At 46.6% G+C, this 13,093-nt stretch overlaps 1 protein-coding gene across 1 annotated transcript in view; it reads right to left on the bottom strand.

Annotated features, from left to right (window-relative positions):
• LOC148339156 (dachshund homolog 2-like) overlaps nucleotides 1-12,643 on the bottom strand; it is a 31,138-nt gene extending 18,495 nt beyond the window's left edge. Inside the window, exon 1 of the mRNA XM_088293875.1 lies at nucleotides 11,924-12,643. Coding sequence (XP_088150001.1) covers nucleotides 11,924-12,555 — 632 coding nt within the window. The 5' untranslated portion in view covers nucleotides 12,556-12,643. The remainder of the gene's footprint in view (nucleotides 1-11,923) is intronic.
• Between the last annotated feature and the right edge of the window lie 450 nt (nucleotides 12,644-13,093).

Here is a 13,093-nt window from a genome sequence, read left to right as displayed (position 1 = left end):
CGGCCATTTTGTCCTGTACTTCCACTTTCTGTCAACTGAAAACGACATCGCAGTGCCTCCCACTAAGTAACGAATGTTGACGTTTGTTCAGGGTTCATTCTTTTGTGAACACGTTCAAAATTTCTTGCCGTCCAAGAAAACTGTTTGCGACCATTTCAAACCGTTTTGTACGCCGAACGACTTTGCGAAACGTTTGTGAGCTTGAATAAAGCCTGTTGAAAATAAATCAACATTCGTCATCTTACTTCAGTGGGATGCTTGCCAACGTCACATGACCAAACCCAGCAAAGAGGTGAGCCGTGACGGTCGTTATCGGAACCGTTTTTCATTTAGTTTCAGTCGACGCAAAATGGCCGCCGTCTCTGATAGAAAAAAAAATGGATGGATTTTTCTACATTAATCAGAATGTCGCGTTAAGTCGAGTTGGGAGAGAACATTTTTGACGTGACTTCCCCTTTAAACAAGCTGCTGTTTGAATATTGGTTTAATATATATTTTTTTTTTTAGTTTTACACTTTGCCTTTTGCCATTTTTGGGAGTTCAATTACATTTACAATGTTTTTTAAAAAAGTGCGTAGTTACACGTGTGGAGGGATAAAATTTCTCTACATGTCCGATTTTCACCTATCGAAGGAGTGAGTCTGGAACCTTTCGCCCACGATAGCTGGCGGGGGGTGTGTGTGTGTGTGGGGGGGGGGGGGTCCAGTAGTTAATTTCCAGGCCCTCGCTCCCCCGCTCACCTGTCCTCCCCCCTCCTCCCCCGGCCGTTAAGTCAGTGTAATGTAAATGATGTGCCATCGATCGCCCCTGACAGTGCAAGGACGCTCACCTCTCTCCTCTTCCTCCTCCTCCTCCTCTTCTTCTTCTTCTTCTTCTTCCTCATCGCCCTGTCATCTCTTCCCGAGCCTCCCGCCGACACCCCCGGCCCCTCACATCTTTCATCTCTCTCTTTCTCTTTCTCTCTCCATCCTCCCTCCCATGAGTCGATGCCTCGCCTGTCATCTTTCATCCCTCCGTGTTCCTCCACTTAAGTCCTCCTTCACTCGTCGGTGCCGCCATCTTTTGTCTCTCGGTCGGCTCGTCAGGCGAGCCAGGTGGGAATGAAGGCGGAAGTGGCTTGAAATGAAAGGTAAACTTCACGTTCGAACGCCAACATCGTGCCATCCTCAAGTTGGGGAAAAAAGTCATCGGACTATTTTTGAAGCATTGTGAGAAAAATAAATCTACAATTAGAGATACTTAAAAAAAAAAAATCGACTTAAGTACTATGCGCCACATGTCATCCCAAGAGTTTTCCTTTACGCTTTCACCCCCCCCCCCCCTCGATGACATTCCTGTCCGACTCAGAGGGCGTCATCCTCCTTTTCTGCTGAGTTGGTGCTTCACACACACGTGCGTGCGTGCGTGCGTGCGTGCACACACCACAGCTGTTGAGAGACAAGCGTGTGTGACAGTGCGCATGGGGGGGGGGGGGCTTTATTGGATTGTCTGTGTCCTCTATTTGGATAAGGAGAAGGGAACGAGGGAGCAAGGAGGGAACAAAGGACGAGAAGAATCAGAGGGTGGCGCAAACGAGAGGGATGGAAAGTCCAATTATTGCGTCGTCAACTTCAGGACGACGACACAAATTAGTGCGCGCGCGTGTGTGCGTGCGTGTGCGTGTGCAAGTCTGTGAACACGTGCTCTCTCTCCACACACACGGACTGAGAAGGTAAAGCCTGGATCCTACAATAAGTCCAGTTTTATGACTCGTGTATAACACCAACAGCTGAATCAATATTAGTTTACACTGGGTCACAGTGGACACACACACACACACACGCACGCACGCACGCGCACACACAAACACAAGGATGTCTCTCTCACTGTGCTTTCATGAACACGCATCACATCTCCTGGAATATGTTTTTACTGTAGATTTACACACTCACACCATTTTTGGGGAATAGAGAGAATAACCTGGTCATTTACGAGAACACACACACACACACACACACCAAACTCATGATCCGCACGTACACTCGTGGTCCAACTGATCACATAAGTCACGGTTCGGATCGTATCACGGATTTTGAGTCATGGATCGGATAGCTTTTCAGATCATAAAAAAAAAACATCAATAGAGCTTTGTTTCTATTTGATTTTTTAAGGCTTTTAAAATAAAATAAATGAATAAATAAATCAAATCAACTCCTAATGTCTAAATTAAAGTAGGATATATTCTCTGTGTGTGCCGATGCACTGGTCACATTCATTCAAGAGTTTGATTCTTTTCATGCCGGTGACTTCTCTCTCTCTCTCACATGTACACGCACACACGCAGAACAGAACATACACTTCATGATATACACGGACAACGGACGTTTGATCGACACACGTGTTGATAAAACTCACGACACATACACACACTGAGACGTCACGCGATAAAACTGGCCACAGTTGTAAAGTTTTACAGTGCTAAACGTGACGTTTGTACCGCTCTCGAGCTGGGCATGACGAAAACAAACAAGAGCGCGAAAATGATCAACCGTGAAAAATGCTACAAATCCAATCATCTTATCAAATTGCAAATCGTGTCGCCAAATGCTCATCGACTTCCTGTAGCGGGCGCTCGGGTCTCTTGCGGCCACCCGTAAGGCGGTCGGCGCTCTCGAAAAGTGAAAGGCCGAGTGGAACGTTCTGCTCCAAAAGACAAAGTGACACGGTCTGCGCCGTCAGGAGCCCTCGCACCAGCAGACGTGTCATTTTGCATTAAAGGACGCACGATGAGCTAAAAAAAAAAAAACAGAAAGACGATCATCACCAGTGTGGTCGTTGCCTTTCCGGGCCAGCCGTTCGGACCAAACTTTTTTGCGTCCCACCTCCGAGGCTGCTGCGCGGTGCTGAGTCAACGTCCGTCCGCTTTAATCGAGTCAGCAACGCTCCCGTGCTTATTTCGGCTGAATGACAATTCAAAGTATTCGGTTGAGACAGTGGCAAGACGGGAATGTGCTCGGTTGCGGCGGGAGTTACTTTGGCTACTTGGGCTAGCGCAGCTAATTCTGAAGAACTAATAAAAAAATTAAATAAAATAAAATAAAAATTCTGAAGAACCTGGGCAGATGAGCTTGACAATTCTGATTGGACAAAAAAAAAATACTCATAACATCCACTAGGAGTGGTAAATTAGAGCAGGGCCGTCCGACCTGGGGCGGAACGGTCAGACCCTCCGGCCTGGCTGGACGCCCATTTTTGGGGCGGGGGGGTGACAAATTTTTAAAAAGGGTTCAATTAACAAAGGCGGAGGTGGATTTTAGTCCAGCCCATGAACCGGACCCCTTGATGAACCTACTACGGATGCTTTTTTTTTTTTGTAGGAAGGGGGGGGGGGTTCAAGGGCCAACAATTTTTCTGAACAAGGTCAGAGGGTCGAGGTCGGATGGGTACCGAGATAGCAGCGCCGGTGGGCGGGAGACTGACCGTCAAAAAAGGCGTCCAAGTGCCCAGCTCTGAATAGACAGTTTCAAACATCAGAAGTTGGTGTGCGTCGCGCGCTGCTTAGCAGTTAGCATGTAGCGGCGGGAGGGCGAAGGGGGCGCCGAAGAATGTGGCGAGCCGTTTTGTAGGTCACTCCAAACAAAGCGTACGGGAAGTCCAAACACAGCACAAATAATATCGCCGTTTTCATCCTCGGCGGCAGGAAACGCTGCTCTTAATGTGCGCGCGGAAATCCAAAGCCAAACTTTCTCATGTTGGACACGCACACGCCGATGTCCGAGCGCGCAAAAACAAACGGCGATAATCGCGAGGACACACATTCCATCTCCCTTTACATGCATGAAGGGGGGGGCGGGGGGTTACAAATCTATAAACATGGCTGAGATTTGTCCAGTCCCAAAGGAATGCAAACAACAACAGCGCACACACAAAGAGAAGGAAACAAGAGAGTGGAATAACTCATGGAAGAAGGAGAAAGCGAAAGAAAGACACTCGGAGAAGGAATGAATCATCTGGCGGAGAAGAGAGGAAGACAAAGATGTGTGACAGGCGAGCTGAAAGGTTTTGGGGTGAAGGAGAGAAAGCGAAGCGGTGGGAGGGACTGATTAATGAGCAACCACGAAATCCGCTCCGTCTCCAGAAATGCTCCAATTGAAAAGCCGACTCCGTTCCCACCAATGTCCCGAGTTTCCGAGCTGTTAGTTTGCGACCCGAGCAGGTTGAGCAGCGACATAAAAAGCCGTGGAGTTTTCCCTCGCGGTCCGCTGGGTCCAAAGCCAAGCAGATCGCATTTAGTTTGACCCTGCGGAACGGCGACCAAAGAAAATAGGCCCGTCTCGCGGGAGCCTCCAGGAAATAGATGGCGCTCGATTTGGGAGACTTGGAGCGGCCATTGGAATGACTTCAACAAGGAGGATGTGAACTAAAGCATGAGAAACGGCACGTTCGGCTGCAATATTCGACACTGGCATTCCGCAGGGCTCTTGCTTAAGTCACCTTGCGAACAGAAAAGTTGCACTTTTTTTTTTCTCTTCATTCAGATAACACACTTACTGAGCTAAAAAAACTAACGCGAAAGCGTGCTTCCCCGGCCGGGTGGACAAAGGAACTGCTGGAGCGTAAAACCAGACAGAAAGACAAGAGAAGAAAAATGGATGAGTGAAAATGACAAGTGAGCGAGAGACGGACAGAGAGAGAAAGAGAACACGCCATCGGGTCACCACAGAGTGGGGGAGGTTTTTTTTGGGGGGGGGGTTTTCAAACCAGATAGAAACAGACACCAATGTCATTGTTTTCATTGTCTAATTCCAAGCACAGGGAGGAGGTGGAGGAACTGGATTGGGGTGAGGGGGGGGGGGACGCAACATGAGACCTGAGAGGGATTCACATTCTTGCATTTGCCACTTGTGTGTGTGTGTGTGTGTGTGTTATACCTCCATGATTCCATGACACACATATCCAAGTTGTCATTTTTAGACTGTATCATAAACTCACGTCACACGACCCTCGTCATAACAGAGCCGGTCCCAAACCAAGTCTAAAATTACTCCATGCTGGAAAAAAGTTTCAGACGCAAACACGGTCTACGTCAACAAATGTTATTTCTGTATTTTTTTTTTTTGGGAGGAAGGACGCCACATTTATCCTAGGATGTATTTTTTTTTTTTTTTTTACACCAAGCTGAAGAACTTTCCGTTTGAAACTCTCACACCCACCCACGTCAACATTCAACAATTACAAAAAAAAAAAAAAAAAGGGTGGGGCGTCCATTCCTTGCAGTTTTTCACAAGCTGATCGACGACCGATCGCCTCAACGCTCAAGTCTGATATTGAAAAACGAAATTCACCGCGGGTGTCGCTTTTGGGACAAACACGCACGCACGCAGCCTTGCTTACATAGACGCTCTTGCTGTCTTGTAAACCGCAATAAAGCCAAACACACACGCACACACACACCGTAAATCTCACAATAATACGTCCTCCGAGTGTAGGTGTGTGCGTGCGTGTGTGTGTGTGTTTATACGCGTGTCTTTTATAGGAGTTGTAAATTTGGCTGGCGGCATTGTTTTTATCAGCATATTTGCAAGCTGTTTAGCCAACGGTGCAGATGTCACTATTACGACCGCACACGCATACACACACACACGAGGCATTTGGCACCGCGTGTGTGTGTGTGTGTGTGTAAAATCCTCTATAGGTTCACCTGGCTGAGTGTTTTAATGTTTGTGCAGATCTCACACACACACACACACAAGTAAGCTTATCCCCCCCCCCCCTTTTTTAAGCAGATGCGTGTTCAATGTGCATGCAAGCGAGTGTGTGAAGGTCAGTCCTAGTGTGTGTGTGTGCGTGAGTGTGTTATTTGATTAATGCTGAGAACCGCGCAGTGTTTAGAAAGAGGTCGCAACCTTTCGGCGTCCATTCAATCAGACGGCGAGTGAGCAAAAACCTCCATCTTGCTTGAGCACGCACGTGCACGCACACGCTACATGCTACATGCTACATGCTAACAGCAATTAAGCTCAGGTGCGTCCACTGTCCTGATGGTTGCCAAAAGCATAATTTGTGTCTGTGTCGTTGCAAAAAAAGTTTTTTGTTAATAACTATGCAGGCGATTGCAAAAAGTTGTCTAATTTGATTCTGGAACGTTCCGGTTCAGTTTTTTTGTGTAATGACAAACTTTGGCCTCTTTGAGCTGCTGATCTTCACTTTGTCTGAGTCGACACTTTAGTTTTTTGTTTTTTTTTTGGGGCCCTGCCGCCTCATCTTCGCACTCTTTCTTCATTTGCTCACCGCGGCGTTTGGCTCTTTGAAGCCCCCCCCTAGCCCCCGCGGCCCCAGCCAATTACGCTCTGTTTGTCCACCCGTTTTCAATAAAAACGCTCCCTCCCGCCCTCCCTTTACCCTCCGTCCACCTCCGGCTGCTTCGGTCCACTCCAGCCGTCCTCCTCCTCATCATCCCTCCTCCTTCGCCTCCCTCTGCTCTCCTTTTTCATTTTTAATTAACTTCTTTTGTAACTTGAAAGCAACCTGCCCCCAACGCCGCCCCCACACACTCCTCCGCTGTGCCTCTTGCGCACACACACGCGCGCACACACACACACCCACACACCCCCACACACACGTGTAAGTGGAGGTTAAACAGGCTATTTACATTTCAGTTACAGGCAGATAGCAAATAAATGATTAATGAGGCCGCAGATTAGCAGCGTGGCGGTTATTTTAGCCTATCTTAATTTAGCATTTAGCCTTTTTTGTAGCGGCTACTTTAGCCAAGCTTCATTTAGCATTTTGCCGTTTTTTTAAAGACTTTATGGGGACTTTGTGATTTCAAAACATATTGAGTTCTTTTTTTTTTTTCTAAACATGGTCTCAACAACTCACGTAAGACGCCGTTTGCACCAAGACGCCAACTTCTTGTCTGATCGTGACCAAGCTCTGGTTGAGAGAATCACATGATTCTTTTTTTTTATTTTTTTTTTTTTAATATAATTTGCTGTCATTTGATTGATCTCAAATCAAAGATAATTTATGGACATGAATTTGAATTATTTCCGGTCATCAAATGATCTCCAATTACGATACAGTTCGTGCATTTTCATCGTGATACAATGACGCTATGAAACTTACAACATAATCTATATCTATCTATCTATCTATATATATATCTATATATATATATATATATATATATATATATATATATATATATATATATACACACACACACACATCATTTGGGGCTCCGTGAAAAAGGAAAGTGCAAATATAGTTATTGAAGGAGTGTGTCACTAAATCAAGCATGAATTCAAACCTATCAGGATATAAATATGCTACAGGTAGTTGTCTGCTTATACTACACAAATAGAAATCGGTTAAATACATTTTCATATATTGAAAAATAAAGTATGGACATTGACAGCCTTTTCAACCATCTTTGCCCCCCCCTGCTGCCCGTCGTGCTGATTTATGGGTGATACCAATAAGTCTGAGATGGACGACTAAAGAGAACGTGCGCGCTCGCGCACGCATTCTCACGAGAAAAAAAAGCAGGAAGTTACAAACTGAAAAGACACGGCCACATTGTTCAGCCTGAGGAGAAAATTACAGTGAGTGTGATGGTTCTGTGACAAGCCATCACAAGCGCACGCGCGCACCCTTTTTTTTTGCGCTCAGGTAATAAACGTGTGTCTTCATCAAGACCACCACAGCACATTTGTCTTCATGTCGTCGCCCACCGTCTTGGTGGGAAAACAAAAGAAACTACAGAAATAAATGAAGGAGGCTGGACTGTCACGTTTAACACGCACGCGCGCGCGCACACACACGAATGACGAGAGCTTGTTCGTCTGCGAACGTCTCAGTCAGTTTAACCACTGTTATTATTCTAATCATGATGACATGTTTTTAAATGGATTATTATACGTTTTCATTAATAACACACTGTCTGGTGGGGGCTTCTTGACGGGCGCACACACGCATACGCACATGCACACGCGAATGGTAAATAAATGCACACAAGCCAGGAAAGTAAAAAAAGAGGAATAAACTTTGTCAAAACACACACACACCTCTGTCATGTGTCCATATGCTAATTAAAATTTGTGTTAATGACAGGCTGTCTGCTAGAGAGGACACACACACACACGCAAAACCTTTTTTTAATTGATTTTGGCTGCAATTATTCCGTAGCAACACTAGGACTGACGTGCACTTGCTCGTCTGAAGCGGGTGACAACTTTTCAATGTTTTCATTAATAACAACTTGTCTTTCCGACACACCCGCACAGCAAATCTGTCGCTGGGGTAAATGTTCTTTTGGAAAAAGGTGCGAGGCGGAGGACCGATGAACGAGGGAATAAAAGATGTGTTTGGGGACGAACGGGAAGTGAGTGAAAGGCGGGAACCAACAGGAAGTGTGTGAAATGAACAAAATGGATGTCGAGATTACCTGGCGGACGAGAGGAAAAGCCACTGTGACACTCCCTAATGTCATTTCCAAAGCAATCTGCTAAGTGCACCTAAGTGTGTGTGTGCGTGTGTGCGCGTGTTTGCAGGCATCCAATAATCTTGTTGGCGACGACAACATCCCGCTCCCGCTCCTTCGCCTCCATCACCTTCAATCGTTGCGAGCCAACAAGTTCCACATTCTTTCAAGCAGTTTCAGTGGCGGCGCCAAGGCTTGTCACGTGACACAACGTAGAACGACGACAGACGCCGTTCTAGGAATTCATCCTTGCGCTCCACCGTCCAGGCATGACCATTCAATCCGGACTCCATTCATGTTAAGCCTGATTTGATTCGTCGTGCCGCAGAACAAGACAATAAGATAAATTTGAGGTTATTAAACTTAACGAAAAGCAACAAAATAATTACAACTTGAATAAAATAAACAGTTTTGCTAACACATTCAAATAAAATTGAGAGTCCTTTTTTTTAAAAAAAACAAAAACAAACTGGAACTACATTTTACTTTTACAAAACTATCATTGTGGCTAAAATGTCCTTTGTTTTCATCTTTGTCAATTGACATTACACAAGATTTCTGGGTTCATTTTGAATTCATCCTAATTTTTTCAGTAGAACTTTACCGCCGTACAGAAGAAGAAAGGTTGAAAAGTTCTTCGGGAATTGCTGTTTACCTTATGGCACAGTATTAAGTGACTTTTTTTTTTTTTTTATCTTGCATGCGACAATTATGCACGTATACATATATACATAAATTAAAACTAATAATAAATGAATGAATTAAAGATTCATTCAATCATTATAAACCGGCTGCGGTTTTACAGTATTGCAATTGCAGCTCTAAAATGGATCATTTGGCTAAATATTTTTTTCTATATTTAAACACAAACAATCAGCAAAACATGGAGACAGACTATGAAACAGGCAGATAGTCTTTATCCTCCGTGAAAACTCACTAATATTACTGCAGCTCACTAAGTCATTTAGTTGTGAAACTCTTCTTTGCTCATTATGATTATCAGCATTATATGCATTTGACTCTGATCCGTGCATGCAAACGTCATCTTCGGACCAAGACTTAAGCGCCTGACTTTAAACGTCTAACTATTTAATTAGCAGCCTCCTCAAAACACACACGCACACGCACACCCAAACACGCACACACACACAAGGAGAGTGGATCAGTTATTTTCCACGGTGCAGCGGGTCGGATTTCTGACTTTGATCTCCACCTCTCTCCCCATGATCCCTCACTCTCCTCTCATCCGCAACACGGAGTCAAAGAGAGAGAGAGCAGCCTCCCTCAGAGTCTCTCGCCCGGGCCACCTCGCCACAATTCCTCGAGAGAAAGTGACATCACTTAAACGCCACAAAAAGGAAGCGGGGCGGTCAACTCAGAATCTGGCGCGTTTTCGAGATCCGGCATCAAAACGGCCGGGCGAGGGCGCCTCTGCTGGCCAATGACAGACATGCAAGCTGAGCCCGCGTGACAACTGATAGCGCGGTTTGTGCGCGACACACTCGCCCTGGTTGTGTTGCCTTCTGGCTGAGGTGTGTGTTACGATCCATTGTGCGCCATTAAAGCAACGTTATGCCCCGTGGAAAAGAATGAAAAAAAGCCAGCTGATGAAAAGGTTTCAAAGTGAACGGACATTGATAGCGATCAGAGCTTTAAAAAGTGTTATTTGGGAAATGTTGGGTGGAATAACGTTTTCTCATTGCAGCTTATAAATTAGTTCACGTAAAAAGAAAATAATTGTATTTTTCCAAATAAAATCGAAACGTAGTACAACAGTAAAAGTACTCCTTAGAAAATGAGGATTGCCAACTCTGCTTTTCACCATTTTATGAACTAACGTCAGAGCAAAAACAAATTGATGTTAGCCACGCTAGTTAGCTCGCTAGCAAACTTCCTCGGGAGCATATTCTGACGGTATAAGTTTGAGCAAAGCCATTGCGGTGTGGTCATTTCAGTTCTTCAATATATCGTTGTTTAAACGGTTGGGTAAACGATTTTCCATTAAATGCGTATCGTCGTTGGATTGACAAATATAAAACTAAAATATAAAATTAAATTGAAGCACAACAATATAAAGACTTCCTGAAAATTACCTTTCTCTGCTCGTCTTTGCCACTTGAAGTAACGTTACAGCAGAAATGAACTGATGTTAGCCACGCTAGTTAGCTAAATTGCTAGTTATTAGCTTTGATGGCGAGAGTGTAGTATTTATTTTCTGCTAACATTCATAGCTACCTGTAAAAATTCATCAAGATCACGTCGTACATTACTGTTAGCTTGAAATTGTCGGCGTGATGTCTAGCGCTCTCACAAAAAAAAGAAAAAAAAAAAAGAAACGGCCTCCGGGCTAACCGATTGTTGTCGACAACACCCACAAAATATCTGCGACCACAGATGGAAAGTTTTAGCGCTTTTGAAGCATTGACTTTTTAAAAATGTGGCATACATTGAAACCGGTAACCAGCCCATGCCTCGCAACGAGTTCACGTTCCGACTACGCGCCAACGTTTAACATTTTGAAGTCGCCCAATCGCAAAAATCGGCCATTTTACAGCAACGTGAAGGCCTTCGTCGGCAAAACGTGAAATCCGACGCCGCACGGTCGACAACAGTGCAGCACAAATATCGATAATAGACTTCAACTCGACTTCCATCTCGTTGGACGCGACAACAGAAATAATCTTTCATCGTGTGTGACCGAGAAGCTCGAGCACACCAAAAAGACTGCAACTTCTGAATATACGCTCGTGTGTGTTGTCTCCAACAGCCTGTCGTGATAAGAAGAGCCCAGAATAACACTTCGACATCAGCAAGCCCTCGCCTGTCACTCACTATCCATTCACACGTGCACACACACACAAACGCACGCGCGGGTGAGCGCGCGCACGCATACGCACAAACACAAACACGCATCTTATTCGTGGTTAAACAACAAAAAATGACTTCATAAAATAAGATGTAATTGTCTTCTGACTCGCGTTTTGTTTTTTTGTGGAGTCGCCAAAGTTTAGTTGCGATGTTGCACCTGCTCGGTGTTGACCATCTCGCGCAGATGCGCGCTCACTGGCGGCGGAGATGAAGCCCAGTGGGAGTTCATCTTTCTTTTAATTTTTTCCCTTTCCCAGCACATGATTTGAAGGAAGGGGGGGGGGTCACTGGAGGAATGTCAATATGATTTGAAAGGGTGGGGGCGGGGGGGGTTAGTGTGTGTTCAGCAACAATGGCTCTCCAGCTGTGTTGTTGCATGCGCATTCGCTTGATTCATTATTACCTCTGACATGCACCGCTGTGATTGCGGCAACGAAGAGAACAAATGAATGATGAACATTTCAAACGGAAGTCAAACAAGAAATGTAACATCACGAATTGGAATAAATCCACACCGTTAAGTTTTTTAAGTTTAGCTCGGCACTTTTAAATAGTTTTGGCAACATTCTACAATGTGAACTTTTCACCGACCTGGCGCTGGTGCAGTCCTGGTACAGGATCTCGAAGTCCTTTCTGGAGATGAGCTTGCATCGGTTGACCCCGGGTTGGATGGCGCCGAGCCCCCGCAGCACACGCACCTGCTCCACGGTGCACACCACCGGCGTGATGTCCAGCCTCTTGAGCTTGGTGTAGACCGTGTGCAGGCCGCCCACCAAGTGCTTCAGGAAGAGGTCGAAAACCTGCGGCAGGCAAATCAGCTCCTGGCCGTGCACGCAGAAGCTGGCCACTTTGACGCCGTGCACCTCCACCAGCTTGCACTCGCCGCACGGCCCCGGCACCGGCCCCGACCCGGAGGAGCTCAAGGCGGGCGAGCCCAGCGCGCCGAGTCCGCCGAGCCCGGACACCAGCGGGGCGACGGCGCCATTGCCCAAGGCGGCCAGCGCGCCACCCGGCGCGGGCAGGAAGCCACCGAGCACGGTGCCGCCGCTCAGCCGCGGGGACAGCGAGTGAGGGTGAGAATGGGAGATGCTGTGCGCGGGGCTGGAGGTTCCGCTGGGAGCCGCTGAAGTGTGGACCGTCTCCGGGGGTGAACGGTAAAGCGAGGCTGGAGTTGGGGCGCCCGAGCTCGGCGGAAGGAGTGAGGGGGAGCCAGGGAGCGACATGTTGGAAGTAGTGCGGGAGCCGACACACTCTCCCGGAGTCTCGTGTTCTCTTTAAGGTTTTCCACTCGTGGTCGTGGTCGTGGTCGTGGTCGCGCTCGCGCTCGCGGGTCTGACGTTCCCAACGTCAACTCGGCCCTGGAGCACCTTGCGCCCTCCGCGTCCGCTCAGCGAGTACAAGCGACTTGCTTACAAGCGGACGCACACACGCGGACGTGGCCCCGCCCATGACAAGGGAGCGACATGTGGTTGGACCAATCACAGAAGACGCCGTGCAGCACAACAGCAGCGATTGGTCAGAAGGCGAAGCGGGTTGGACATTGGGCAAGCCTCTTCCGTTTTAGTCGAGAGAAAGTTTTAAGAGTGGACCGCTGCATACTCGCGCTTCGGCAGCAGCGGATTAACTTTTTTTCTTTTTCTTTTTTTCGTGTTGTAATGTCACTCAACTTTCTTCTTCAATGGTGCCTTGAGATACGAGATGACATAGTTCCGTGGCCAGGCTCCCAAGCAAATAGCAGCTTCACAACTACTTTAAAAATGA

Source organism: Idiotropiscis lumnitzeri, chromosome 4, assembly GCF_059441095.1.
Source record: "Idiotropiscis lumnitzeri isolate Australia: NSW breed Sydney's pygmy pipehorse chromosome 4, RoL_Ilum_1.0, whole genome shotgun sequence".
Classification (NCBI taxonomy): Eukaryota; Metazoa; Chordata; class Actinopteri; order Syngnathiformes; family Syngnathidae; genus Idiotropiscis; species Idiotropiscis lumnitzeri.
The sequence above is the reverse complement of the archived record's forward strand: the minus strand, read 5'-3'. Positions and strand labels throughout refer to the sequence as shown.